This window comes from Bos indicus, chromosome 10, assembly GCF_029378745.1.
Source record: "Bos indicus isolate NIAB-ARS_2022 breed Sahiwal x Tharparkar chromosome 10, NIAB-ARS_B.indTharparkar_mat_pri_1.0, whole genome shotgun sequence".
In the NCBI taxonomy this organism is placed as follows: Eukaryota; Metazoa; Chordata; class Mammalia; order Artiodactyla; family Bovidae; genus Bos; species Bos indicus.
The window spans coordinates 47,069,464-47,096,131 of record NC_091769.1 but is presented as its reverse complement, the minus strand read 5'-3'; the positions used below and the strand labels follow the sequence as shown (position 1 = coordinate 47,096,131).

The following is a 26,668-nucleotide window of genomic DNA, read 5'->3' as shown; positions in this document are numbered from 1 at the left end:
GCTGCAGACAGGTGTGTGGGGCTTATCCACGCTGGAATTTTGAAAGCAAGAATGATATTACTGTACTCCAGTTACATTTCTGATTTCCTGCCATTTGACCAGTTTCCTCCCATAGCTGGCTCGGTTTTCAGACACTGCGCTGCAGCCAGTAGGGGAAGCATATGTTATTTCCATTCTTCCCTCTTTGACTTTTTTCAGCTTTTCCATTTCTCACTTCCAGGTATTCCAGTCAAAAGAGGTACCTGAGAAGACATCATCACCTGAAGAATCCATCAGGATGACCAAAGGCATCACCATGGCAACGGCCAAAGCTGTGGCTGCTGGGAACTCTTGTCGACAGGAGGACGTGATAGCCACTGCCAATCTGAGCCGGAAGGCCGTGTCGGACATGTTGACGGCCTGCAAGGTAAAGGCCTTGGCGTTGATTGGGGTGGGTAGGGTGGTGCTCTGTCGTGGCTGAGCTGTTGCAGTCAGTCTGGAGAAGGAGAGGGACTGGCCATGTGTAGGAGTGAGCAGCTCAGTACCCTGGCCTGTGTGATAGAGTGCACACTGATGACAGGTGTGCCCGTCAGCCATGGGAGGTGACACTCTGGAGGTAGCTTCATATTTAAGAGGGCGTGGACTTGGTCTGCTGACTTGCCCTCCCACTTCATCTCTCAGTTCTTCCTAAATAGGTGGGGGACACCTTCTTATAGGGGCTGCAGTAGTGGAGCAGGACTGTGAGGTTTTGTCCCAGGCCCTCCAAAGGAAAACTGCACCCCTCGTCAGCCTGCGCCCTTACCTGCTTCCTCAATCAGCCGTTTTGTGCCAGGAAGGGTATTGCCATGATTGGGTGAGGGAGTGAGTTAGAGGAACCAAACAGCACCAGGAGTCTTGGGGAAGCTCTTCCAACCCTTAGGGGGACAGCAGGGGCAGCTGCCCTGAGCTGGTGCTGCTGGAGAGAGCTGGGGAGACCTGAGCTTTATAACCTGAGCTTTATAACTTTGACTTTACATCTGTTAAGCCAAGGAGCCGTAAGAGGCCCCCCACCTCCCACTGAGCAGCCCCACCCCAGTCCAACACCCTTCTGGGGATAGCCATGTCCCTGGAACCCTGACTTCTCCCCATGATGGATCAGTGACACCTCACCCCTACCCCACCCCCTCATCCCCCCACCCCCACCACCCTGGTCAGCAGATGGAGATGAACCACAGAAGGGGAAAAGCAGCTGTTGCACCTTGGGGTCCTTGGGAACAGGCCCTTCTCTGTGGTGAAGTGAGTTGTGGGGAGAGCTGGTGCAGGGTCCGACGATGGCTTCTCCTGTTCCTCAGCAGGGATGGATGGGCTGGTGTCCCTGGGCAGAGGCAGGGCAAGGCAGTCAGGCTGGAGGGCTGGGTGTGGCGAACAACACTGCATTTCCTGGACCCCGGGGTGCAGGGGAGGGGAGGTGGGAGGAGAAGAGGGTGACAAGAGGGTGGGGCCGCTGTCACGAGTCCCACGTGTGCTGGGCCAGGCAGTTTCTCTCCTCAGGCCCCAAGTGTAGTTTTATTATGTTATTTCTTTTATTTATTTGGTTGTGTTGGATCTTAGTCGAGTCACGAGGGATCTTTCCTCGAGATATGCAGACTCTAGTTGTGGCACGTGGGCTCAACAGCTGTGGCATCAGGGTGTAAGTGCCCCTTGACATCTTGGCATGTGGGATCTTAGTTTCCTGACCTGGGATCAAACCCACATCCCCTGCATTGCAAGGCAGATTCTTAACCACTGGACCACCGGGGAAGTCTCCCAAGTACAGTTTTGATGCACTCAGTGGGATCTACCCTGGCAGAAGTGATCATTCTGTTTGGGTTATAACCTCCATCACTGCAGTATTTGCCAGCCAGATATGGCTAGTGAGCACCACCACGGTTCACATGCAGAGCACCTCATAGTTTTAGAATCGATCCTAGATGGGTAGGGTAAGGGAATTCTTCTAACTAGGAATTCTCCTTATTTGATTGGAGAGGTGATGTGGCATGACCAAGGTCATACAATCAGAACCAGAACTGAGATCGTACCCTCTGAGCTCCGGTCCCGTCTCTTTCTGCTCCTCGTGGCCTCCCAGTCACAGAGATCAAGGTCACCATGGTGAACGGGAACCTCTGTCTCCGTGTTACAGATGTGAAATGGAAGACAGCTCTGATTTTCCTCCCCTGTGTTCCCATCTCCAGGGGAAGAGGTTAAGGATTAAAGTACAGGTGCCAATGGCCTAGCCCTGACTCTTCATTATGATCTCTCCCTGGCTCAAGCCATCCTGATTTTCAGCCAGAGCTTCACATGCCAACACCAGACTTGATGACAAGGGTCACTGCTAAGCCCAGAGACTCCTCTCAGGACAGGACTTACAGATGCCTACGTTTCCTGTGGTCTCTGGTATCTCCCATCCCTTGCAGAAAGGAAATGAGACAGCTTTCTAGAAAAGGTGTGCAGTAAATAGATAGAAAACTAGGCATGCCAGTTGGTGGGCCAAGAAGGAACAATTCTGTGCCAAGCAGAGGGCTACATGGCCGTGTTTGAACACCACCTTTGGGTCTGAGCAGGGCAGCTAGAGCAGAAACAGAAGTGGGGTACAACCCATATTGACTCATCTTACCAGACACGGAGGATTACATTAATTGCTCCAGTGGGGACACAGACTTCCCTGCACCCCCAGTTAATTCCAGTGTGTATTTCTTTCTGAGCATGCTTTCATGTTCATATGTCTTTATCAGACACAACTTCATACCTCCAATTACAATTAACATTACATGACTGTTTCTTTGTTACTGTAAGTCATTGTAACTGATTCTTTAATGAGCATGAAATACATTGTTAATGAATATACTCTTTCCCCTATCATCAGCTATTTAGATTATCTGCACTTTGCTTAATCATCAACTTCAGTGAACATCTTTGGGCATCTTTGGGTATTTTTCTATGCTTTGGATAATATCCTTAGGCAAAACCCCCAGAAGTAGTGGGTCAAATGGTGTGACTTTCTAGTTATTGCTAGGTTGCTTTCCCCAAGGGTTTTGTCAAGTTAGAGGCACCAGCAAGTGATGACCAGCAGTGATCATCAGCACCCACACAGCTCTCAATGAGGGTCTTGCGCACTACCTACCAGAGGAGCATCGTAGCCCTTGTCTTCCCCGTTGAACCAGACCTGGGCTCTGTCCTCACGCTTGGAGACATGGGGGAGCAAGGCTGATGAAAGTGTGGAAGGAGTTAAAGGCCTGGCCTGTTAGTTCTCAGATGAATAAAACCAGGCTCATAAATGATAGATGCTGGCCACTCAAATTGGGGGGCAGGTGAGGAGAAATCCCAGGTATTCTCCAAATAGCCCCTAATCCCTGGGAAAAAGGATTTGACACGAGGAAGCATGGAGACAGGTCACTCTTCCCCTTCTGCCTTGACCTTTTATCCTAATGCATGATTTGTGTTTGTCCTGACTTGTGATTTTTTTTTTTTTTTTTTTTGCAGTTTTCTGTTTTTTGTATTCTTGTAAGCCCCTTGGAGTTCTTTCCAGAGTGAAGTTATAGCAGGAAAGGCTAAATGGGTAGGATTGCCAGACTGAGCAAAAAAATAAAAAAACCATACCAGGGTGCCCCATACTTAGGCTAAAAGTTTTCATTGTTTATTCAAAATTCAAACATCACTGGATGTTATGTGGTTCATCTGGTGGCCCTGTGAATGGACGTGCCATGTGAAACGATATTTCTTGAGTAACTCAAGTCAGCAGGTCACAAGTACAAAAAGAAGGGGGGCCAGATGCTGTGTTAACCATATGTCCTGGTTGGCTTATCTCGACATGTATAATGTGAGTTATTTATGGCACCTTGAGGGTGCTGGGGAGCTCGCTCTCTGAAGGTTCCCAGGAGCCAGTGGGCCCGGTCAGGAGACTGGCTATGACTGCAGTGTGGTCTGGTCAGAGTGAGGAATTTCTTCCTTTCAATAAAAGATGTGAGCATCGGCATGATGAGAAAGGAAGAAAAAAGAGGCCAGATTCACTTGCTTTTGTCTGGCCCCTGGCACTGGAAAAAGCCAGACACAAACTTGTCAGAGAACCTAAAGTGGAAACAGGTAGGACGTACAGCACCACGTGGCCGCCTGGTCCACTTGTCTCCTGGTTCTTCCTGTCTTAAGGTAACCTTCCTTTCTTTCTCCAGCAAGCTTCCTTCCACCCTGACGTCAGTGAGGAGGTGCGCACCAGAGCCTTGCGGTATGGGACAGAGTGCACCCTCGGCTACCTGGACCTCCTGGAGCACGTCTTGGTGGTGAGGAGGGGCGTAGGCAGCGATGGGGCTGGGGAGGAGCTAAGCATCCTTTCCTTGGGAAAATCCCACTTAGAGCTTCATGCAAGCTCCACTTGCAAGGCTCGGACTAGATTGAGCCAAAAAGCGTCTCACAATTCACTGCTCCAACTCACAAGATACAGGTGTAGACTGAAGAGAGGTGCCATTCAAATCCAAAAGGACTGGGGGAGGTCAGGAACAGAGCTTGTTCAGGAGTCATAAACAACACCCCAGGAGAGACTTAACGGTAGCTCCCCTCCCTTCAATATTTTTGCTTCTTCCCAAACCTAAAAAAAAAAAAAAAAGATCCATCACTTTCAGATATACAACACATGTACCTCAAAGACTGTCAAGCCTTTTGATTCTCTGGGCGTTGAAATTTTTCTCTTTTCATGCAACCACATGCGGCTCACAGGGCAAAGGAAGGATCCAAGACTCAAAGATGTTTGGCCTCCTGGTTGAGGTTACCAGCTACTAATGGGAGACCTGGGACCATGTCCTACTTACTATTCTCAGCTGTCCCCATCCTAGCATTTCAGTGCCTTCTCTTCACCTTAAATTTCCCTCTGATGTTAAGCATTTTTGGTTTTCTAAGGGAGCATTACTTACATTCTTCACCCAGGTAACTGTTATTGTTCAGTCATTTTGTTAAGTCATGTCCAACTCTTTGGAACTCCATGGACTGTAGCCTACCAGGCTCCTCTGTCCATAGGATTTTCCAGGCAAGAAAACTGGAGTGGGTTGCCATTTTCTTCTCCAGGAGATCTTCCTGACCCAGAGATCGAACCCACGTCTCCTGCACGGGCAGGCAGATTCTTTACCACTGAGCCACCAGTAACTGTGGTCAGTACAAAAGTGCATCTTTTGTTAGAGTGACCAGTCTGGGGTTCCTCACATTGGGCTCCCAAAGCCTGAATACTTGTGAGTAGAAGCCAGTATATTGCTTGTGAGCCAGGTGAGAACATCTTGGTCAGTCAGCGTTTGTAGGCACGAGCCTCCCTCAGCCAAACCAGCTCTCTGTGTTGGGACTGAAGTTTTCAGCCCATGAGCACACTTAGCAGGAAATTCAGTGTAAAGAGAATGAAGCCAGTAAGGCTTCCAAAAGATATCATTTTCTGGATGAGACGATCTGTTCTGGACACATGGAATCTTGTTATGTCCAAGCATTAGAAAGCATAGTAGAAACAGTCTTAGGCTAAGGTTCAGAACCCTCGAATTCAAATTCAGGCTCTGCCAAGAAGCTGGCTCCACAACTGCCATTTCTGGGCTTGAGTTTGCTCAGATGTTAGACAGGCAGCTTATTCAGGATTAAGTGAGACTGTGGGGAGGCCAGGGCACTGGCTGAGCTTACATCTGCTGCACACTTATTTGAAATACTTCTGGAAGGTACCCGTCCTGGCTGAGCGGAGGTGCGGGGCTACAGCAGTAGTGCCCACCTTGCTTCCTAAGTGGGGCTCTCCCCTGACCCCCCGTTTCTCCTTGTCTCTCCTATGCTTTGATTTCTGTCTCTGTTGTTTAATACTTCCTTGTTGTTCAGTTGCTGTGTCCTACTCTTTGTGACCCCATGGATTGCAGCACGCCAGGCTCCTCTGTCCTCTACTATCTCCTGGAGTTTGCTCAAATTCATGTCCATTGAGTCAGTGATGCCATCCAACCATCTCTTCCTCTGCTGCCCCTTCTACTTCTGCCCTGTCTTTCCCAGCATCGGGGTCTTTTCCAGTGAGTCGGCTCCTTGCATCAGGTGGCCATATTATTGGAGCTTCAGCTTCATTATCAGTCCTTCTGATGAATATTCAGAGTTGATTTCCTTTAGGATTGACTGATTTGATCTCCTTGCTATCTAAGAGATTCTCAAGAGTCTTCTCCAGCACCACAATTCTGGCATCTTCCTATTACTCACAGGAGGGATCCTCACTTCACCTGTTTCCTCCAGGTCCGTTTCTTGGTTAATCCATATTTTTTCCCACTCCTATGTCCATATCTGTGTTGCACTGACAACTGACTCAGGGTTAGTAGGTCCAGGCCCCTGCACACCTTTGCTCTTGGTGAACCATTTAACGAGAATGTTACTGCATTGGGACCCACCTGCAGTGGCGTCTTTGCCAAATCCATGAAGCTGCATGGAACGATGCAGCAGACTTCAAGGCAAACAGTGACGATGTCGAGTTTCCTTCCCCCCTAGTCCCGGGTGAGTTCTGTCTGCATGAGGAAGGACAGGTACCTGCACTTGTTTTGAGAAGTTTCTCCCAAGGGAGAAGGAAAAGGGAGCCCTCATAGGGTCCTCTCCTTGACCTCAAGCCACCTGTAGCCCCTCTCCCAGTACCTGGGAACCAGATGCGGCATCCACCAAGGCGCTTCCTGTCTCCTCAGCTCCTCTCCCTGCACGCCGTGTGTTAGTGGCAGAAGACAGGCCTCCTGGGGGTGGGGGCCGGGGGAATGGTCGGCCTCTTCGCTCAAGAAGAAGCCCAGGATTCCGGGTGTCAGTGAACGTGAGGGAAGACCTAGGAGCCGTTCCCAGGCCACACACTCAGAGACCCCAGCTTTATGGCCACTTAATGGCTGTGTCGGACTTCCCAGGCGACGCTAATGGTAAACAGCCCACCTGCCAACGCAGGAAACGTAAGAGACGCGTGTTCAGTCCCAGAGTCGGGAAGATCCCCTGGAGGAGGGCATGGCGATCCATGCCAATATTCCTGCCTGGAGAATCCCATGGACAGCGGAGCCTGGAGGGCTACGGTCCACAGGGTCACAAAGAGTCAGACACAACTAAAGCACCTTAGCACAGACACAAGGACTGTCAGGCATCAGCCCTAGTGATAATCAGCAGGTTCTTCTGGAACAGGAAGGACACATTCCACAGGGAGGTTTCATGTGAAGCCAGAGGTTGGCAATAGGGGAGCGACCACTCGCTTCTTTTCATGGACCCACGAGCACCACTGCACCTTACAGCTAGCTATGCTTCCCCAGTGTTTCTGTTATGAGTTCTTCCTGATATTTGCTAAAGAAACAGGACTCTGAAACCTTACGTTTTCAAACCTAATTTGGTTGATTGTGTGGTGGTCGATGTGTCTGTTAGAAGCCTGCCACCTGAATTTCTTTTTATTTTTCTATACAATTATTATCATTGTAACCCATAAGTAAAGCAGAAGTATAAATGTCCTGTTTCCCCATAGTTGTTTTGAGATTTACGGTGTGAAAAACGCTGGTGCTAATTTGAAATCACTAATAGGAAAAAAAGCTAGATGACATGAAAACTTTTTTTACAGCATACAGAATTGGTCTCATGTTTTGCAAGAAGGATGTTATTGCCTATTTATGGTGACAAGTGCTGATGGTTCTAATGTCCAAGAAGATAAGAATGAAATCACATCAAATATTTGTTTTAAAAAATTAGCTCATATATTTTTGTGTCTTTAGAGACTTGCACATATTCCATAAAGGATATTTTCCAATAAAAATACAGGAAGGAAACATCCAGATAATAATGTTCATTATCATAAATATGAAAAATACGAGTTCCTGACTGAAAGCGGTGGAACCTCTGTGACAGCGTTCCGACCTCCACGCTGCAGACAGTGGTAGTTCCCTTGGTCCTGCAGCTGAAAATAAGCTCACATTTCACCTCATGTGCCCTCACTCCTTCTCCAAACAGATTTGAAAGAAATCTGGGCTAATACGATGCTAAGTATGAGGAAGATTGTTCCTCATGAGAGGCGTGCGTGCTTCGTTGCTCAGTCATGTCCGACTCTTTGTGACCCCATGAACCACAGCCCGCCAGGCCCCTCTGTCCGTTTCCCAGCCAAGAATACTGGAGTGGGTTGCAATTTCCTCCTGCACAGGATCTTCCTGACCCAGGGATAGAGCCCACGTCTGCGCTGCAGGCAGGTTCTTCACTACTTGAGCCACCAGGGAAGCCCTCCACATGAGAGGACCATGAGCCATAAGACTGCTTAGGACAGAGCTGGTGGAGCCCCAACCCAAGAAGAAATGAAGAAAATGGAAATGCACAGACATAGACACTAGTGTTCACTTCTGAGGGAACTTAGAGTCAGATAAAGAAAGCCAAATTGCAAATTCAGAGAAGACATTAGATTTATTTGGAAATTACCTTTAGGGTAGAGGGAAAGAATACTAAGATAAGCTATTTGAGAGTGGTGAATTAAAAAGCAGTGAAAACTAGAGATTCACACACACACACCATACTCCCCATCCTCCCCTCCTCCTCACTTGGATAAAGTGTCTGGCAATTTAGAGGAATAAACTGAGATCACTTTCAAGTGGTCCAGAGAAGTTCAGCTATCTTCTTTAGGGGCTGTTTTTCTTAAATTTAGACACACGAAAATGTGGGAGAAGGTATCCTGCTTTGGCTTGTTCGGTTCAAATATCTTAGAGTCAAGGATTCCTCACCTGTTTTGGCTGATTTCTATATTTTAGTTTAACTTTAGAAAAAAAATCTTAAAACACAGAAAACCATGTCAACATTTGTGTGTCTACCATCTATAATTAACTGTTAATTAATATTTTGTCTTATTTGTTTCAGATTCTTATTTTGTTTAAAAAAAAACTCTCAATAATTAATTTTATATCCTTTACCAATATCATTCTCCTTTTTTTTCTCTATTGAGGCATGAATAACTATCATGATTTCAGCTTTCTTAACCTTTCATGGATTTGGGCCTCCCTGAATTAGGTAAAAGCCCATTTCCTGCCATCTCTCTACCCTCATAGGAGAAACATCAGCACATAAACACAAATGTCCCTTAAACTGTTAGGAGGATTCCCAGATACCCCGCTCCATCCTTTGGGAATTTAGAAACTCCAAATCGAGAACCCTTCCTTGGGGAATGATTTGTTTGTTTGTTTGAGAATCCAGTTATCAGTCTATAAACAGAGGGATCTAATTTAGGCAGAACCCTGTCCTTGCTGCCCTGGGAGCTACTTTATGCAGCTTTAGCTGTGCCTGTTTGAGCAGTTTTGGCCTTCTGCATTTGTTGTTAGCTGGTTTGTCGTGGAGGATTTCTACTGCAGGATGAGAGACAGCCAATTGGCCTCTGCAGTGACCACAGTTCAATATTGCTGCTAACCCACAATATAAGCTCTTTGACAAGGTTAAAATTACCCTCACTTTCACTAGCTGCACTTTAATTCTGTTCTGTTTCCTGCTGTTAGAAATCATGTTGACTTAATTGCAGAATAAAAATAGACCTCCATTGCTCTGCCTTGTCTAAATAGCGTGCTTTGTTGTCAGAGCCGTTCCCTTTCTTAGAGCCAGAGTGTATACAGAAGTGGTTTTCTCTTTCCATCAAGGTTCTTTTAACGACAGAAGTCTTTCACCACTCCAGTTGGATGATTTAAGTGAATCTCCCTACCACACCCTTCACTTTTGTTTCAGCTTTATTGAGGCATAGCTAGCATACAATAAACACATATTTGAAGTTTACCGTTTGAGTGCTGATATTTGAATACATCTGTGAAAACATCACCACAATCAAAACAATGAGTATATCTATTACTCTTCAAAACTGCCAGGCAGCCACTGATCTGCATTTTGTTATTATAGATTTGCTTACACTTTCCAGACTTTTATATAAAAGTAATCCTCTAGTGTATACTCTTTGTCTAGCTTCTTTCACTCAGCATCAGTGTATTCAATTCCATCCACATTCTTATGTGTAGCAGTAATTTCACCCCTTTTATTGTTACATGGTGTTCTCTAATCTGTTTCCCTGTTGATGGATACTTGGGTTGTTTCCAGGTTTGATTGTTAAAAATAAAGCTGCTAAGAGCATCCTATATATGTGTTTTTGCCTATATGTTTTCATTCTCTTGGATAAATATATTAAAGTGGAGTATTTGTGTCATAGTATGGGTATATTTTTAACTTCTTAGGAAACTACTAAATTCTTTTGTAAAGTGGTTATTTCCAGTAGCAATATATGAGAGTTCCCATTTCTCCACGTCTTTGTGAGCCCTTAGAATGGTCAGTCTTTTCAATTTTATCCATTCTAGTGGGTATGAAGTGGTATCTTACTGTGGTTTCTTTTTAATATTTATATATTTTGGCTGCACCAGGTCTTAGTTTCGGCATGTGAGATCTAGTTCCCTGACCAGGGATTGAACCCTGGCCCCCTGTACTGGGCACATGGAGTCCCAGCCACTGGACCACCAGAGAAGTCTACTGCGGTTTTAATTTACAACATGGAGTATCTTTTATGTACCGGTTTGCCTTCTGTATATCTTCTCAGATGATCTCTGTTCAGATCTTTTGCCCTTTTTAATTGGGTTTTTGTCTTATTGATTAGAGTTCTTTATATTTTCTAGGCATGAGTTCTTTGTCATGTCGGTGAAATACCTTAATAGTCAATCAAAGAAAGAAATGAAAATTTTTATTTGAGTGAACCTGAGGATTATATCCTGGGAGACAGTCTCTCAGAGAGCTCTGAGAACTGTTTTGAAGAGAAAAGTGAGAAGGCAGGCATCAGTATATATGTGGTTTTAGCAAAGAGACTACATACAATTAAGCACTCATCTCGGGAGAAGCTTGCTGCTAGTCACTAGAAATAGACATCTTAGTTCAAGTGCTTTCACAGTACAAGATGTAAGAATTCAGGTTCATTTTTAAAATCTCTTAAAAATATCTATTTCTCTTAGGACCAGTTCAGTCGGTTTTCCTGGAGCACAAAAGGCCTCATCCTTGCCCTAAATTTCTTTGAGGATGTATTATAGGTCAGTAACTTAGTGGAGAATGACTTAATCCTTACAGGCCTGGATGGGGGGAGCAACATTCTTTATTTTACACTCCCTTCCCTTTCAGTTTTAATTGCAACCAGAGATTGGAAGGCATTTTGTGACCAATTTGTGCCACTGCACTAGAAATGCTCATTCACAGGTCAGGCCAGGATTTTGTTGATAGGCCACTCAATGTGCTGTTATAGGACCAGGCCCTGTTAACAGTAACCAGAGGCCTCTGGACCACCGGTCTTACTAGTCTGTTATGGTCCAGGATTCAGTTCCCTCTTGTTTCTTCTTCCGATATCATGAGTTACACTGTTACAGTCATTGATGTCCTTGCACTATATATTTGGTCAGTCGTTTCAATTCACCTAGTCATTATTAGTTTTATCTGAAGCTCAGTCACACATTTGGTAATGCAAGAAACAATAATCTTGTAAAGTAGGCAGAATACAAGTAATTATTAATGCTGGTAGCATTAATAAGGTTGTAAGTATTTAAGCTGAGAACTTTCATTAGGTGTGGCCCAGTATCTCCTCAGATTGTCTAAACAATCTACTCTGCATCCATCTCTATCTTTAAGGAAAATGGTATGTTGACATTGTACGTGAAGTTCACCAAAGAAGTCTGCATGAACATGGTGTGAATAGTGGGTCATTGTGACCCCTTACAGGATTGAGAAAGGAATTTTATCTTCTAAGGAGTTACATGGCAACATCAGCAGAAGAAAAATTGATCTTTATGGTTGAGCAGCTATTTCTTGGGCAGATCTGTTAACGTATAATGCAGATGCACAGTGCATACTAGAGGGGAGCGAGGAGCCAAAGGGGATCTTCCCAGGGGATCTTCCCAACCGAGGGATTGAACGCAGGTCTACTGCATTGCAGGCAGATTCTTTATCATCTGAGCCACCAAGGAAATCCAACAGTGTCTGGCAGCGGGAGACAAATGTATATTTAAAAGGAAAAAAATTACAGCAATGCAGACCAAAAACAAAAAAGTGCAGATAGAACTTGAGTAAAAATGAAAGTGCAACTAAGATATGTCTTATATCTAAAATATTAAACATTTAGGAAGAACTGAATGTTTGTTTGCAAGTGTGTGTTAGTCACTCAGTCGTGTCCAACTTTGCAACCCCATGGACTGTAGTCTGCCAGGCTCCTCCATGGGGATTCTCCAGGCAAAATTATGGGAATGGGTTGCCATTTCTTTCTCCAGGGGATCTTCCTGACCCAGGGATCAAACCTGGATCTCCTGCATTGCAGGCAGATTGTTCACCAAGGTTATCAAGTTATTTTCAGGATTATATCCCAGTGTGGGGGAAGAAAAATAATTTTCCTTCTGCTCTGAGTTCTTGCCTGAGATCGCATATAGTATGACAGATTAACCAGAGAACAACAAACAAAATTTTATTCACATGTGTACCCCATGGATAAATGGAAGCTACCCAGGGGAAAAACGAGTAATTCACAAACTGGCCTAAGCCACCCGATTATATACTGCCTTTAAGCAAAAAAAAAAAAAAAAAAGGGGAAAGGTGTTTATGGTGCGAAGAGGCTGGTTGGAGCAGGTGGTCAGGAAAAGCAGGGTTAATGAGGGTTAAGATTGTTAGCAGATTTAAGTCGGAGCGTTTTTTTCTTGTTGGACTGTACTGGGTCCTTGTTGCTTTGCGTGGTCTTTGTCTAGTTGCTGCAAGCAGGGGCTACTCTTTATTGTGGTGCATGGGTTTCTCGTTTCGGTGGCTTCTCTATAAAGTGCAGGCTCAGTAGTCGTGGCTGGTGAGCTCTAGAGCACAGGCTCAGCAATTGTGGCCCATGGTTTTAGTTGCTCTGGGCCTATGGGATCTTCCCAGAAGAGGGATCGAATCCATGTCCCCTGCATTAGCATGCAGATTCTTATCCATTACACTACTGGAGAAGTCCAAGTCAGAGCCGTCTTCATTGACAGCATTCTCTTGTGATTTTGAGTCAGCCTTCTCTTACTGGTACAGAGAAGGAGGTTTCTTTTATAAATGTGTATTTCCCTTTCAAAGGGTAACTTCCCTGTTTTCAGAGCATCTCCTGTGTCTGATTTTTCTCAAAATAACCAACTGAAAGCAATCTGTATGCCAAAGAGGCACATTCTGGAGTGACATACTTTACTACCAGCTTCCTTGCTTTCTTCTTTCATTTGGCTGCCTAGTTAATTCTCTTCTTGTTAACGACCTTATTGAAATATAATTGGCATATGACAAACTTTTCCAGTTAAGTCATACAGTTCCTTGATTTTCACTGTATTTAAGAGTTGTACAACTATGGCCATAATAATAATTTTAGAACATTTTCTTCTTCCCAAAAAGAGACCTCATGCTCTTTAGCCCTCCTCATTCCCTTCAGCCCCACTCCTAGCCCAAGACCAACACTGATCTTTTTTATGCCTCAGAGTTGACTCATTGGAAAAGACTCTGATGCTGGGAGGGATTGGGGGCAGGAGGAAAAGGGGACGACAGAGGATGAGATGGCTGGATGGCATCACCAACTCGATGGACGTGAGTCTGAGTGAACTCCGGGAGTTGGTGATGGACAGGGAGGCCTGGTGTGCTGCGATTCATGGGGTCGCAAAGAGTAGGACACAAGTGAGCGACTGAACTGAACTGATGAATTGCGTATTTCGGTCATTGCATATAAACACAATCATACAGCGTGTGGTCTTTTGTAACTGGCTTCTTTCATGCAGCGTAATGTTTTTAAGGTTCTAAGACAAACTTGCAGGTTCCTGCTTTTTAAAGTTTTAAAGCATAATTTATGTGTTCTGTCCCCTATTTAAGAAGCTAAGATCACTAAGGTTATTTTCCTGTGTTCTGCAGTTTTCATTCTTACAGTCAGCTTTCTACTCCATTTCTAGTTCATGTATGCATGTAGTGTAAGGAAAGGGTCAGGTTCATTTTCTTACCTATGGCTATCCAATCGTTCCAGCATCATTTATTGACACAGTTATCTTGTTCTCAATCAGTCAACCAATATGGCTGACAGAATCTAGTTCTGGACTCTCTCCTGCTCCGTTGATCTGTATGTCTGTACAATATCATGTTGTCTTGATCACTACTACAACTTGATCATGAGTCTCAAAATCAGATACTATAAGACTTGTAACTTTGTTCTTTTTCAAAATGGTTTAGCTGTTCTAGGTCCTTTGCATTTTACATGCAACTTAGAATCATCTTGTCAGTATCTTTTAAAAAAAAATCTTGTTGGGATTTTGGCTAGGATCATGGAGATATCTGAGAACAATTGATATCTTAATAATCTTCTAATCAATGAATATAGTATATCTATCCATTTATGTGGGTTTTCTTTAATATTTTCAACAATATAGTTTTAGCATGCACATCTTGCACATTTGTTATCAAATTTAACAGGTATTTCATAATTTTTATGCTACTATAAATGGTATTGCTTTTTAAAAAAATTTAATTCTCACTCCTAATATGTAGTAGCATATTGACAGTGAAAATTTTTTTTTACTCACTGGTAATATGTAGAAATATAATTGGTGTTTGTAGATTGACCTTATATCTTGTGACCTTGGTAATAAACTCACTTATTTTACCTTTTTTTCCTTTACTTTTTTTAACAAATGCCTTAAAAATTTTTACATAGACGTTCATGTTATTTATAAACAAAGACAGTTGTACTTCATTTATTTGTTCAGTCATTCACAGGTTTGTACTGAGTTAATATCTGCATGGTGACATGTGTAGGTAGGTCCTAGGGTGAGGAAATGAGAAAAATAGAACAGCTGAACTCAGAACAGTAACAAATATAACATTTAGAAGAGTGCCAGAGGAAGGAGGGTAGGGATAGAGGCCTGGGAAGTGATGTTCCAGAATCTGTGACTGATCAGTTCAAGCATAATGTCTTCTGTGCACTGGTATGTCTGGGTCAATGTGTAACCCTGTTAACTCTCCCAACCCCAGATTTTTCACCAAGCTTCTCTTAAAATTCTCTTATAGTTTTTGGATTCAAAAGAAATATTTTCCAAACTCTTGAGAAAGAGTACAATTCCTGGCCATGTGAAAAGGGTATAGGACACCAAAAAGGGAATTTAACGTTTCATGAATGCCTACTTTGTTCCAGGCATTGTGCAAGATACTTCTTGTGTGTGATTCCGTTTGATGTTTATGCCACTCCTAAGGAGTAAACATTATTACAGTTTTACAAATAAGAAAACAGGTTCTGAGGGGGGTTAGTAATCTGCCCATTGTCACAAACCAGGAGCAGGTGAAGCCAGGTTTGAACCACAGGTTTGACAAAGCCAAAGCCCATGCTTTGTCTACTGCTCAGAGGCTCCAAAACTGTCCATAGTCATCAGGAGTGGTGCTTTCCTCCTGAATGTCTGAGCATTTCTAAATCTCAGCATGACCCCTGTAAAGCATGGGTAAGAGATGCAGAAAAGAATATTGAAAGAAGGAAATTTCAAGATTAGGGAGGAAGAAGATGGTGTAAGTCAGATGTAAATCCATAGGGGGAGGATGGTAGGGAGTGCTCATCTATTTCACAGTTCTGTTCTTGAATTAATTTGGGAAGAAATCAGCTGAGGATGTCCTTTAAATTGGATTAGGGTTATTTTTTAGGATGTTTTTTAACACCATAAAAAAAGAAAAAAAAAAAAAGCAAGTTTAAAGCCCCTTGAAGCTAGGTTTAAAAGAAGGAAAGTCCGTAGGACTTCTCCCAGGAGAGCTTGCAGTCAGAACCCTGGAAATGAGTTGTCCTTTTAGGAACAGCCCTCCTCTTGGGGATTTTTCCTTCCAAGATCCCACCTGAGTCACACGTGTCTTCTGGCCCCATATTTGCTTTGTCACAAGCACCAAATGACCTGTGGCCTTGGGCTTTCATGTTCACTCAGAGCATTCTTTCACCTTGGGTAATTTTCATGTGTGTAGATTTGTTTCAGGTACAAACAAAAGGACAACTAAGAACTTCATCTCCCTTATGGTCTCAGGGAAGTATGTCAGAAAGACCTTAGGAAAACCCCTGCTCCTCAACTTTTCATTTCTCACGTGAGGAAACTGAAGGCCAGTGAGTCTTAGGTGTTTCCCCTAAGTTTCTGAAGTCACTCAGGGACAGAGTTGCAACTTCAAACCAGGGGGTCCAGCTCTGCATCCATCAGCAAGAGTGGGCTTCCTGTCACAATGGCTGCATCTTCCTTACATGTCTGACGCGTTCTTCACACAGATTCTTCAGAAACCAACACCAGAACTTAAGCACCAGCTGGCTGCTTTCTCCAAGCGCGTGGCTGGCGCCGTGACTGAGCTCATCCAGGCAGCAGAGGCCATGAAAGGTAGGCCGGATTCTCACATGTCATCCTGTGGGGCAGCCTGGACAGCCAGCTGAGCAGAGAAGATGTGCAGCCAACACAGGCCTTTTCTTGACAGCCAGAGGAATAGAGTGAGGAAGTTTTTAAAGGCAAATAGGAGTAGAGTTAGACTTAAAAAGTAATATCCTTCTGAAACAAGTCTTTTCTCATACATAATACAAGTTATGTATTAAGTGCTTCAACATAAACGGCATAATCCATCTAGAACTGTTCACTTCTCTCTTAAGGGTCTTGCCATCCATTTTCGTCTGTATTTTTCTTTGAATATTTATTTTTATTTAAATAATACACTTCATGTTTAGAACTGGTGCTATCTGGGTACATTGTTTACACACCCCTTCATGGTTAACATGGAAGCAATCAGCTCACCCACGAAGGGTTTTCTAACCAATCTCCCTTTGTTTGCATTGAGGGGAGTGGTTGTCCTCTTCTGGGAACTCATGAGGATAAGTTCCCAGAAGAGAATGACAAATCTCTGTGCTCAGCATGATCTCATTTCTCCTGTGGATGCTGACTTGCATTCATGAGCTTTAAGTTACAAATCAGAGTAAAACTCAAGCTAGCCTCGGTCTGTAAAATCTTGATTTTTGCCGCTCACATTGATGGCTGCTTCTGTGGTAGGGCTGTCTGTACAACTGGTTTGGAAAGCGAGGATCAGACAGGCAGCCACTGCACCCCATTGGTCTCTGCGAGAGCTTGGGGAGAACATCCCTTAGGAGAGTGCAGCTGGTCGGCTTATGGAGCATGCCTGCATGCAAATCCCGATACTGTTTGCAATTAAGTCACTGCTCTGAGTTCCGCAGCTACAAAGAATGACCCTTTTTGGACTGATTTTAGGAACAGAGTGGGTGGATCCCGAAGACCCAACCGTCATTGCAGAAACAGAATTACTGGGGGCTGCAGCATCCATTGAGGCTGCTGCTAAGAAGTTAGAGCAGCTGAAGCCAAGAGCAAAACCGAAAGTGAGTGTCCATGTGTGGCTGCTTATCTGATGTCAGCAGGTCTTCCAGTGGATGGCTGTGAGTGGAGCCAGGTGGGCTGCAGGGAGCTCATGTCCCTACCTGTGCTTGAACTAGTAACCTGCAAACCTGTTCTGCCTGCCTAGCCCCTTTTTACAGGGTATGGAAAAAACCCAAGAGTGGGTCTTTCAGGTTAACCACCCCAAGAAATACCTTTGGGTAGCCAGAGGAAGAATCCAGGTGTTTCTTGAAAAAAATCGTGATTTTTGTTTCACTATTATATGAAGCAGGTATTGGATGTTTTCTGTAGAAAGCCCCAGTAATTGAATGTGAGACTGTCACCCTGTAATTTTCTGGTTTCCATAATGCTTTTTACCAAAAGTAGCAATGCTGGGTCTCTCCTTTCCTTAAAAATCAATAGAGAGCAATGTGAACCTCAAAAGTGGACCCAGTAACTGACTTTTTTCAGTACATGCTGGAGACTGTGGTTAACTGGCATGTTTTCTCCATCTATGGTTGTCATCTAGATAAATGTTGAGAACTTAAGATCATAAATATGTGTTAAGAGAAAGTCATTTAAAAGAAAGAGATACTTTAAGGTAGTGCAATAGAGAGGACAATTAATACGTAAAAAGACAGCGCACTGGTGCTGTCTGGGGGACAAAGCCCAACCCTGTAAAGAAACCATAATCCCGTCTCCCCCATGGCTGTCTTCACCAGGAGGATGGTGGAACCAAAGGGAGCCATCTTTCTAATCAAGCAAGTCCCTGCTGATAACCTCACCTCCCTTCCAAGGACCCACATACATTAGGAAGTAAAATCTGGCTCTTCTCAAAAAAAAGTTGGATCTCCAGTTTAGATATGCCTAAAAGTGTACCTTTAAAAAAAAAAAAACAAAGGGTGGAGTTTGAGTACTAAAATACACCAAAGTGCTCAAAAGCAGTTCTTGGGCTCATGATGTGTGTAAAATAGACATGGGCATATCGTCAATCTATTAAGTTTGCAAACCTTCTTAAAACCTTGGAATTCTTAGAGCCAGTCTCCTAATTGCCACTCTAACTTTGGTAAAGGCCTTTTTTAGAATTTCTCATCTGAACTCAAAACTTCAGAGTTTTAGCTTCTAGTTTTTGAGTTTGTCAAGGTCCTCTTTACTGGCCTTAACCTGAGGGTCTTAGGTGATACGAGATTTTAACCAAGTTTTTCTCTGCAAACTTCAGAGCTAAGTGTAGGGGTAAGGGCAGCTCCGTCTTCTGGACTTGACTTTATTTCTGCTTATAAAACACGTTCAGCGTGAGTGGAAAACTTCTTTCAGCTAAGAAGCAGGCAGCCATTAACTGCGATTTTGAGGCTTAAACTTAATTCATTTTCCTTTTCCTTCTCTGATTTGCCACATACTTTGCTGTCCTCTGGGGAAAGCTTCTGTCTGCTAGCCCTGCAGCCGTGTCAGTTGCTCTTTCTCCTGGAGAATCAGCCTGGCGTTAATTTACCCCAGCACTTCCCAAGCTCTAAGAGCTGCTGTCTCAACCCCAGTCCTGTTGTCCTTCGGCAGGATCTTCCCGAGCTCTGTCTGCTCTCAATTCTGCTTCCCCTCTGTCCAGCTCTTGATTTATCTCATGATTCTTGATCTGAAAAACAAGGTCATTAGAGTTCCTACCCCATGGGATTATTAATATAACATATTAGATAATTTAGAAATAGTGTCTGACATGTCATAAGACTTAGTAATATCACTATCACCAAAAATACACTTCTGGAACTTTTGTCTACTACCTCCTAGGAAATGTCTGAAACAAAAGTTATTCCATGGATCCATGAGCTTATGGCCTTAGCTTAAAAAAAAAAAAAACTCACACTGATTGAGTACCAAGCACATGCTAGTCAATCTTCTAGGTATTTTACATAGATTGACTCATCTGGTCCTTACAAGTCCACCAGGCAGCAGCATTAGCATCCCTGCTCTAGGGATGCGGAATCAGAGGCAAATTACTTGCCAGAGTCAGGTGACCTCGACCAAGCTAGAAGCAGCATTGCGTGGGCTCCAGGTGGCAGTTTAGCCTGTTCCAGTCCTCTTGGCCTACCTAGTATCAGGAACTCTGGTGCAGTCCCATGGGGGATGTTTTTGGTTTACCCATACCCTTTGAGCCATTAATCCCACCTCTGGGAATCTGTCCAGAGGAGGAAATCCAGAGAGGATAAAAGTCTTGTGTGCATGAGAGTTGCTCCTTTCATCCTATTCAAAGCAGCAAGAATTTGGAGGTGACCCTGAGTGTCTCCTTGAAGGACGAGTATGTAGCTGTTCAGAATAATGGATGATCAGTCTGTGTAGCATGAAGAAGGTGCTCCTGGCATAACATTAAGTGAAAAGAAAACAGGATGTGGAGTCATGTACTCAGTATGATCACAACTCTGTTAAAAGAAACACTTGTGAGTGAAGGAGACAGGTGAGGAATGTGTAAGAATGATGGTGGGACTGGGGTGGTGGGAGGGTCTATGTCTTAAAATTTCATAAGACAATGTTTTAAAAATAATAGCACTTAAAAAGTTAGTGATGACTGCTGAACTGGGTCAGTGCGCGTTCCCCCGCTGCCCCAGGATCACCCAGCCTTTCTGTTTACAGTGTGGATTTATAAGGAAAGCCAGGGTCACAGTTGACATAAGTGTTGATTTGAGTCCCTTCCTTGGGGGTACCTACACTGTGTCACTCCCGTCTTCATATGAAGGAGTATTTGGCCCTTCCTGAATCTTTAAAATGATTAAAAATCTCACTCCAGCCAGTGACAAAGGTTCCCACCACATGGATTGTGTTATCTATAAAACCATTCTGAAGAACCCATCACCCAAGACCAGATTCTGTGCCTGTCTGGGAATGCCATCTCCTCTGTGGTTAATGCCTGCATGAAATAAAATATCTTTCTTGACTTCAAGAAGGAATTTCTCCCCAGTTTAAAAAAAAAGATCCCAATCTGACATCATAATCAATCAGTCTTTTGAGACCAACCAATTCTTCCCATCCCCTTCCAAAATGGAAGTCAATCAATTCCAAATCCTCAGGGTTCTGTAAGTAGGCCATTCCTGCCATACCTCTGCCCCTGGTAACTACATAAAACCCCAGGCACCCAAGATTGGGTGAATGTGCTTTGCTTCTGTCCCTGGGAAGCAGCTCCACTGCTTTGAGGGAGTTTGGGGGATGGGCAGTGTTTTCGTCTCCGTTGCTTTGCCCACCACATTCCCAGGTTGCCTGTTTTAAAAACAGAATGATCCAGACTTTGTAAAGATGATTCCTGGTATATTCCCAGCTTGGGCCCTTAAAAATGTAAGCATCTCTTTTTACCGGGAATCACCCAGACACAAGTAACAAATTGGCATCTTTGGATCCACCGTTTGCTTGGGAAGATGGTATAAAGGCAAAATGAGAATGTCGGTGAGCCCAGGTGCGTGTGCCTAGGATCCCGCTGATGGCGCCGTTTCCATACCTGCAGACATTCCTGTGCTCCACAGACAGGTAACGGAGGTGCCACAGTGGCGCCCTCCCCACCCCACCCCCACGTGGCTGCAGCTTGCAATGCTGTGCCCCATTCTCAGCTCAGTCAGACCTGGATGCCTTTCTGCAGGCCTCTGTGTGATATGTTTGATATATTAGGTTGTTATTTAATCCAACTATATATCAAACATATTCCTACAGTGTCTTGCCCTGTCTCCGGGGGTTCCTAATATAGCTTATAAGGCAACAGGAAAGAATATGTTAGAATCAGAGGTAGATTACTCATTACATCTCTTTTGTTATATTCCATTTCTTCTTGTAGCATTTAAAACCTGTATCTGTACTGCTAGATTATTTTGTTTATTATAGAAACAAATCATAATTAATGATGTTTCATAAGAGCTTAGGTATTATGTATAGCTTAGTTTTGTGCAATGATGAATCCTTAAAGGCTGTGCTCAACGTGGGGGAATAAAACCCATGTTTGTGATACAGGGTCAGGATTATAACCTCCAGACACATCTAGATTTACATTTCATTTTAATTCAGTTTTATCCTGATCTTCAATTTAGAAATTAGTAATTTTCACGATCAAGCTTTCAGCAAAAAATTCAAGCACAAATCAACTCTCTGTAACGTTGCTTTCCACCCACAGTAACAAAATGTATAAACCAAATCAGCCAAACCAAATGTATGGATGGTGAGTCACTGGGCTTTATATAAACCTTGGGGACGAAATATATCTAATAAAGATAACGCAGTGTGGAATATACTCTGTCTGTTGAGTTTCCTGTTGCAGGTTAACTTGTCAGAAGAGGTTGATAATATTTAGAATATGCCGACAATCAGAAAGTGATTCCATAGCCTAATTGGGTGCAACAGGAAGTTCGGGATTGTGAAACATTTTTTCCTGGCACGTAACAGCCTAACTGGGTTAGCTCTGACCTCCTCCCCCTAGAAGAGCCTGTGAAGGATATGTGAGTTCATTCTGATCTCTTTCAACAAAAGACTTAAAACTCTGCTTTCTGAAAGGGGAAGTATTGTGCTAATGGCTCCGATTTTTGGAGCAAAGAGGATGTGCTCTTGTAAAGGTCACTCCTGAACATACAAACACTACTCTATGAAGATAGTGAGCCAGAAGTGTGTACAGGTGGATTAGGAAAGCCTCTTCTGGTGGGTCTAAGAGCCAGCCCAACGCTGCTGGCAGGGACCGCCTAGTGACAGGTCACAGCAGCAGACAAGTGGTGACACAGGGGAGGTCAGTACAGTGTTGGGGCCCCAGCTTCCAGAGTCAGGAAGTGGAGCCTGTCCCTGGGATCCTCCTCATTGAGAAGAGAGCTGTACGCCAGCCAAGATGCTGCCGTAGTCAATGCTACCTTCACGCAGCTAGATGGCGTTGTTTTGGGTTTTAGGCCCAGTTAAAGTTGTTTGGCCAAAATGACAGTCATGGAAAAGCAACAGCAAGCTGTTCTGAATAATGAAAAGCTCAGTTTAAAAGGACCTGAAGTTTGAAGCCCCTACATTAGAATTGATGTATCTTTTTAGGGTACATTTTGCTGTTGACCAGCAGGCTCTACTGATTAGTTGGGCAAATGGGAAAAGGCAGCCAGATGTTCAGGGAGAAGGATACAGCATTTTCTCTATGACCAAGCAGTGGACATTGAGCTCCTGTACCACTAGCTGCTTCCAGGCCAGGAGACGTGAGGTGGGCGGAAGAGTAAAGGTGAGTGGGGCCCCTAGTCAGCATGTATTCCCACATGACTCCCCACCAAATAGAGCAGTGGGTCTCTCAGACCCTCCTCAGACACACACAGGATTCATGTCACATGGCTTTACAGTGTAACAATTCTACCTAATTAAATCTTTGGGAAAATCCTGTCATCTGTTCTTCATCCATGCTTCCTAGATAGACACTCGAGTGCCTATATATTTTTTTTAAGAGTTTGACACATCTTTAAGAATTTTTCTATCAAATAGAAAGCGCAATTAGTAGATTCTGATAAAGGATGCTGCTGCTGCTGCTGCTAAGTTGCTTCAGTCGTGTCCGACTCTGTGCGACCCCATAAACAGCAGCCCACTAGATTCCCCCGTCCCTGGGATTCTCCAGGCAAGAACACTGGAGTGGGTTGCCATTTCCTTCTCCAATGCATGAAAGTGAAAGTGAAGTCGTTCAGTCATGTCTGACTCTTAGCGACCCCATGGACTGCAGCCTACCAGGCTCCTCCGTCCATGGGATTTTCCAGGCAAGAGTACTGGAGTGGGTTGCCATTGCCTTCTCCTCTGATAAAGGACAGATGGATGGATAGATATCAGTAACATAAATCTGGAATGACATACAGGAAAAAAAGAACAGAAATAGTTAAAAGATTATTCCAGTGGTATTTAAAGAAAGAGTGGTGGCTGCTGTGGGAAAACTGCTCCCAAAATACTAATCGGACAAGCTTGGACTTTGTCCATCAGATGTTGCAGAAACATGCAGTTATTCCACATCTGGGTGCAGAGGCCAGTCCCTTCCCAGGTGGCTGGCATAACCATTTGGCAACGCTTTCTCTCTGGCACCTGCTTTATCTGTTGACTGTTTCCCTGGAGTTTCCCCTGGGACCAGATCAACCTGGGGAGACCAGGCCAGCTGACCAGCTCTGGTCTCTTGGCAGTTCCCGTGGTTCTGAGAAGTTTCCCTTTTATTAGGACTAGTAAGCGTGGTAGTCCTAAAGACAACCCACCTGGGGTCCTCCAGAAGAGAAGCTGACCTGGCTCACATACTGTTCAGGTCTTTGAGTACAGGTAAGGTCTCCCCTCCAGCTCCTCTCAACTCAAAATCAGAAGCAAACCGCTAGTGGCCAGACTCACTACCAAAAGAGAGGAACCTGGGACTGCCTGTTCCACTCAGGTTTCCACCTGGCAGGAAAATGCTTCACTCACGTTATGGAGTTCTTGTTGTTTGCCTTCTGTTTTTTTCCTGGAGGACATTTAAATTATATGCAGATGTTCACACTTTAAAAAAATTATACCCAATTTTTTTTTAAATTTCTGATGTGATTTATGACCTTGTTTTTAACTCTAAGTGTCTACAAGGCCTTCAGAGAAGGCAATGGCACCCCACTCCAGTACTCTCGCCTGGAAAATACCATGGACGAAGGAGCCTGGTAGGCTCCAGTCCATGGGGTCGCTAAGAGTCAGACATGGCTGAGCGACTTCACTTTCACTTTTCACTTTCATGCATTGGAGAAGGAAATGGCAACCCACTCCAGTGTTCTTGCCTGGAGAATCCCAGGGACAGAGGAGCCTAGTGGGCTGTCGTCTCTGGGGTTGCACAGGGTTGGACACGACTGAGGCGACTTAGCAGCAATAGCAGCACAAGGCCTTCAGTAACACCAAACACAGCGTGATTCCTAACTGGAAAGATAGTGCAGTGAGTTGTAGTCTGGTTTTAGTGGCCAGCTGTGAGAGAGATGACTATGATGCTTATCAGCACTCAGCAAAGTGATCCCTCAGAGGAGGTTTTCAGGGAGGGAGGCAGAAATGAGGCTAGTGACCCTTAGGCCATCTCCTATGGTTGTCTTCAGCTCCTTCACTGTCAAGTCCGTCGGGGAAGGGACACGATGTTTCAGGGATGTAATTCACAAAGACAAGGGCAAAAAAGAGGACCACAGACGGAAATGTTCTTCCTCTGCCAGGTGCATGCCCAGGGACCTGTGTAGGAGGATGGGCTTGGTGGACGTTAGTAAAGATCCTTTAGGAAGGAGGCCAAAAGAGAGGAAGGAAGAAAAAATGGAGTCTGTGCTAATTTTAGTCCATGCATTCTTTAAAAAGATGTCACAAGCAGAAAATGAAATGTTTGTTTGATATCTGGAGAAGGGCATCAAATTCCCCAATCACTTGGCCAGACAGGGCAGAGCAGGGACTGAAACCCAGTTGTCTATTTCCTGGTTGGGTGTCAAAGGAGGAGCTAGAAGCAGTGCCGACGCTTGACACTTCATTTATCTTTGATTTGTCTTTTTTGTTTGTATTGTAGGTTGTATTCAGAAATAGCAGCTAGAACCTTTATTAGAATTATGGGTGAAGAATAGGGTTCAAGCAGAAAAACAAACTAGTTTAACTCACACTCTGAAAAACTGTTGTTGAAAACCACAAAAAGTATGTGTATTAATAGAAAGAAAAATGAAGTTAATTGGGAGTTATTGAGCATTTACTGTATGCTCTGTGTATATTAATAATTTATATATAACTGCCCTATTGGATGGCAACCCACTCCAGTATTCTTGCCTGGAGAATCCCAGGGACAGAGGAGCCTGGTGGGCTGCCGTCTATGGGGTCGCACAGAGTCGGACACGACTGAAGCGACTTAGCAGCAACAGCAGCAGCAGGCTGGAAGGTAGGTTAGGAAAATGAGTGAACTGCCACAAAGATTATGTTCTCAGAATGTTACTGTGTCCAAGCTCATACTGCTTGCCACACAACATGACAGTAAATTAAGAGATGAGGCACGGGGGCAAGTAATAGCAACTTTATTCAGAAAGCCAGCCGACAAAGAAGATGGTGACTCCTGTCCCAAAGAACCATCTTCCCTGAGTTAGGATTTAGGCTCCCTTAATACTAAAAGGGAAGAGTGTGTGCTTGGTTGGTACAAACTTCTTGGTTCTGGAATCCTTTGTTCTTGCAGCTGTCCGTGTAGGTTTGGTCACAACATTTCTATAAACTCAAACATGACACATGTTATTGTCTGTTCTGCAACTTTTTGTCTCTAAATGAATGGAAAAGTGTTATGCCTTTAGAGGCCAGAGCCTTGAGAGTGGGCTAGTTTACATATTTCAGGTTCTAGACAACATTCTTAACTCATAGCAAACACAATAGAATACAGACGTTAAAGTTTAAAAACAAAAACAGATCCAATATGGAGTCAGATTTGTCCCTAGAACGAGAATTCCTGAAAGGTCGAAAGACAGAAATGAGTAAAGGCCTCCCTTTTCCGCCCTCTTTTTCCCTCTCCTTCCTCTTCTCCATCAGTACAACAAGAGTCTCAAATGCTCTCTCGTGCACGGGAAGCAGGTTGTGAGGGAGTCAGCCCAAAGTGTGGCCTTTCCCAGAGGGATCTCACCCAACCTCTAACTTTTTAAAAAAGGAGTTCTGGAGAAGATCACCTCACAGGAAGAATGTCAGCAAAAGGGTACTTAGACTTTTCTCAAAGCTACTGAAAAGTCAAAGCTAGAGTCTACCCAACAGTCCAGAAAAGACAGTTGCTGAGAACTACAGGTGACCTGGTCAATAGTCTTTTGGAGTAGAGACCAGGGAAAGAGTATTGTACAGAGGATGAGAAGGTGGATTCAGATCTCAGGCTGCAGCTGACACCTTCATTAAGGGCAGGTTCTTAGCTTAACATCTGTTACACTATTTTGTTAAGAGGGCCTCTTAGTAACATGCTGCTGTGTTTTGCATCTGTATATGCGTGAATCAGTGTCAGAGTGTGAGTGCCAGTTGAGGCATACAGGCAGGGCATACAATTAACAACCCACAGTGTTCTACAGGGCAGGAGCCAGTGCCTTGATGTGTATGTCCAGTTATCCCCAGAGATCAGGAAAGGAAAGTTACTGATGCGGGCACTTGCTCCATGCCTCTCCCCTTTGCTTACCATGTAAATTGTCCTCTGGCTGAACTCTAGTACTCAGAAACTCATCTTAAATGGATACATTCTCTCAACAAACCTTTTCTGCATGGGTTTCTCTGCCTCATGCTATGCTCCAGAGACATAAGTTGGATAAAACAACAGTCCATGCCCTGGAGGAGATCACAGGCTGGTAGGATTCAGCTCACTGGTGTCTTGAGCCCAGGCCTGCATTTACCCTAGGGTAGCC

At 44.2% G+C, this 26,668-nt stretch overlaps 1 protein-coding gene across 10 annotated transcripts in view; it reads left to right on the top strand.

Moving 5' to 3' along the window:
- The window catches only part of TLN2 (talin 2), a 504,733-nt gene that overhangs the window by 465,778 nt on the left and 12,287 nt on the right, over positions 1-26,668 (top strand). For all 10 annotated transcript variants that reach the window (XM_019968737.2, XM_019968738.2, XM_019968739.2 and 7 more), the window contains 4 exons: positions 221-406; positions 4,164-4,271; positions 16,235-16,340; positions 17,214-17,338. In XM_019968737.2, the coding sequence (XP_019824296.2) occupies positions 221-406; positions 4,164-4,271; positions 16,235-16,340; positions 17,214-17,338 (525 nt within the window). The remainder of the gene's footprint in view (positions 1-220; positions 407-4,163; positions 4,272-16,234; positions 16,341-17,213; positions 17,339-26,668) is intronic.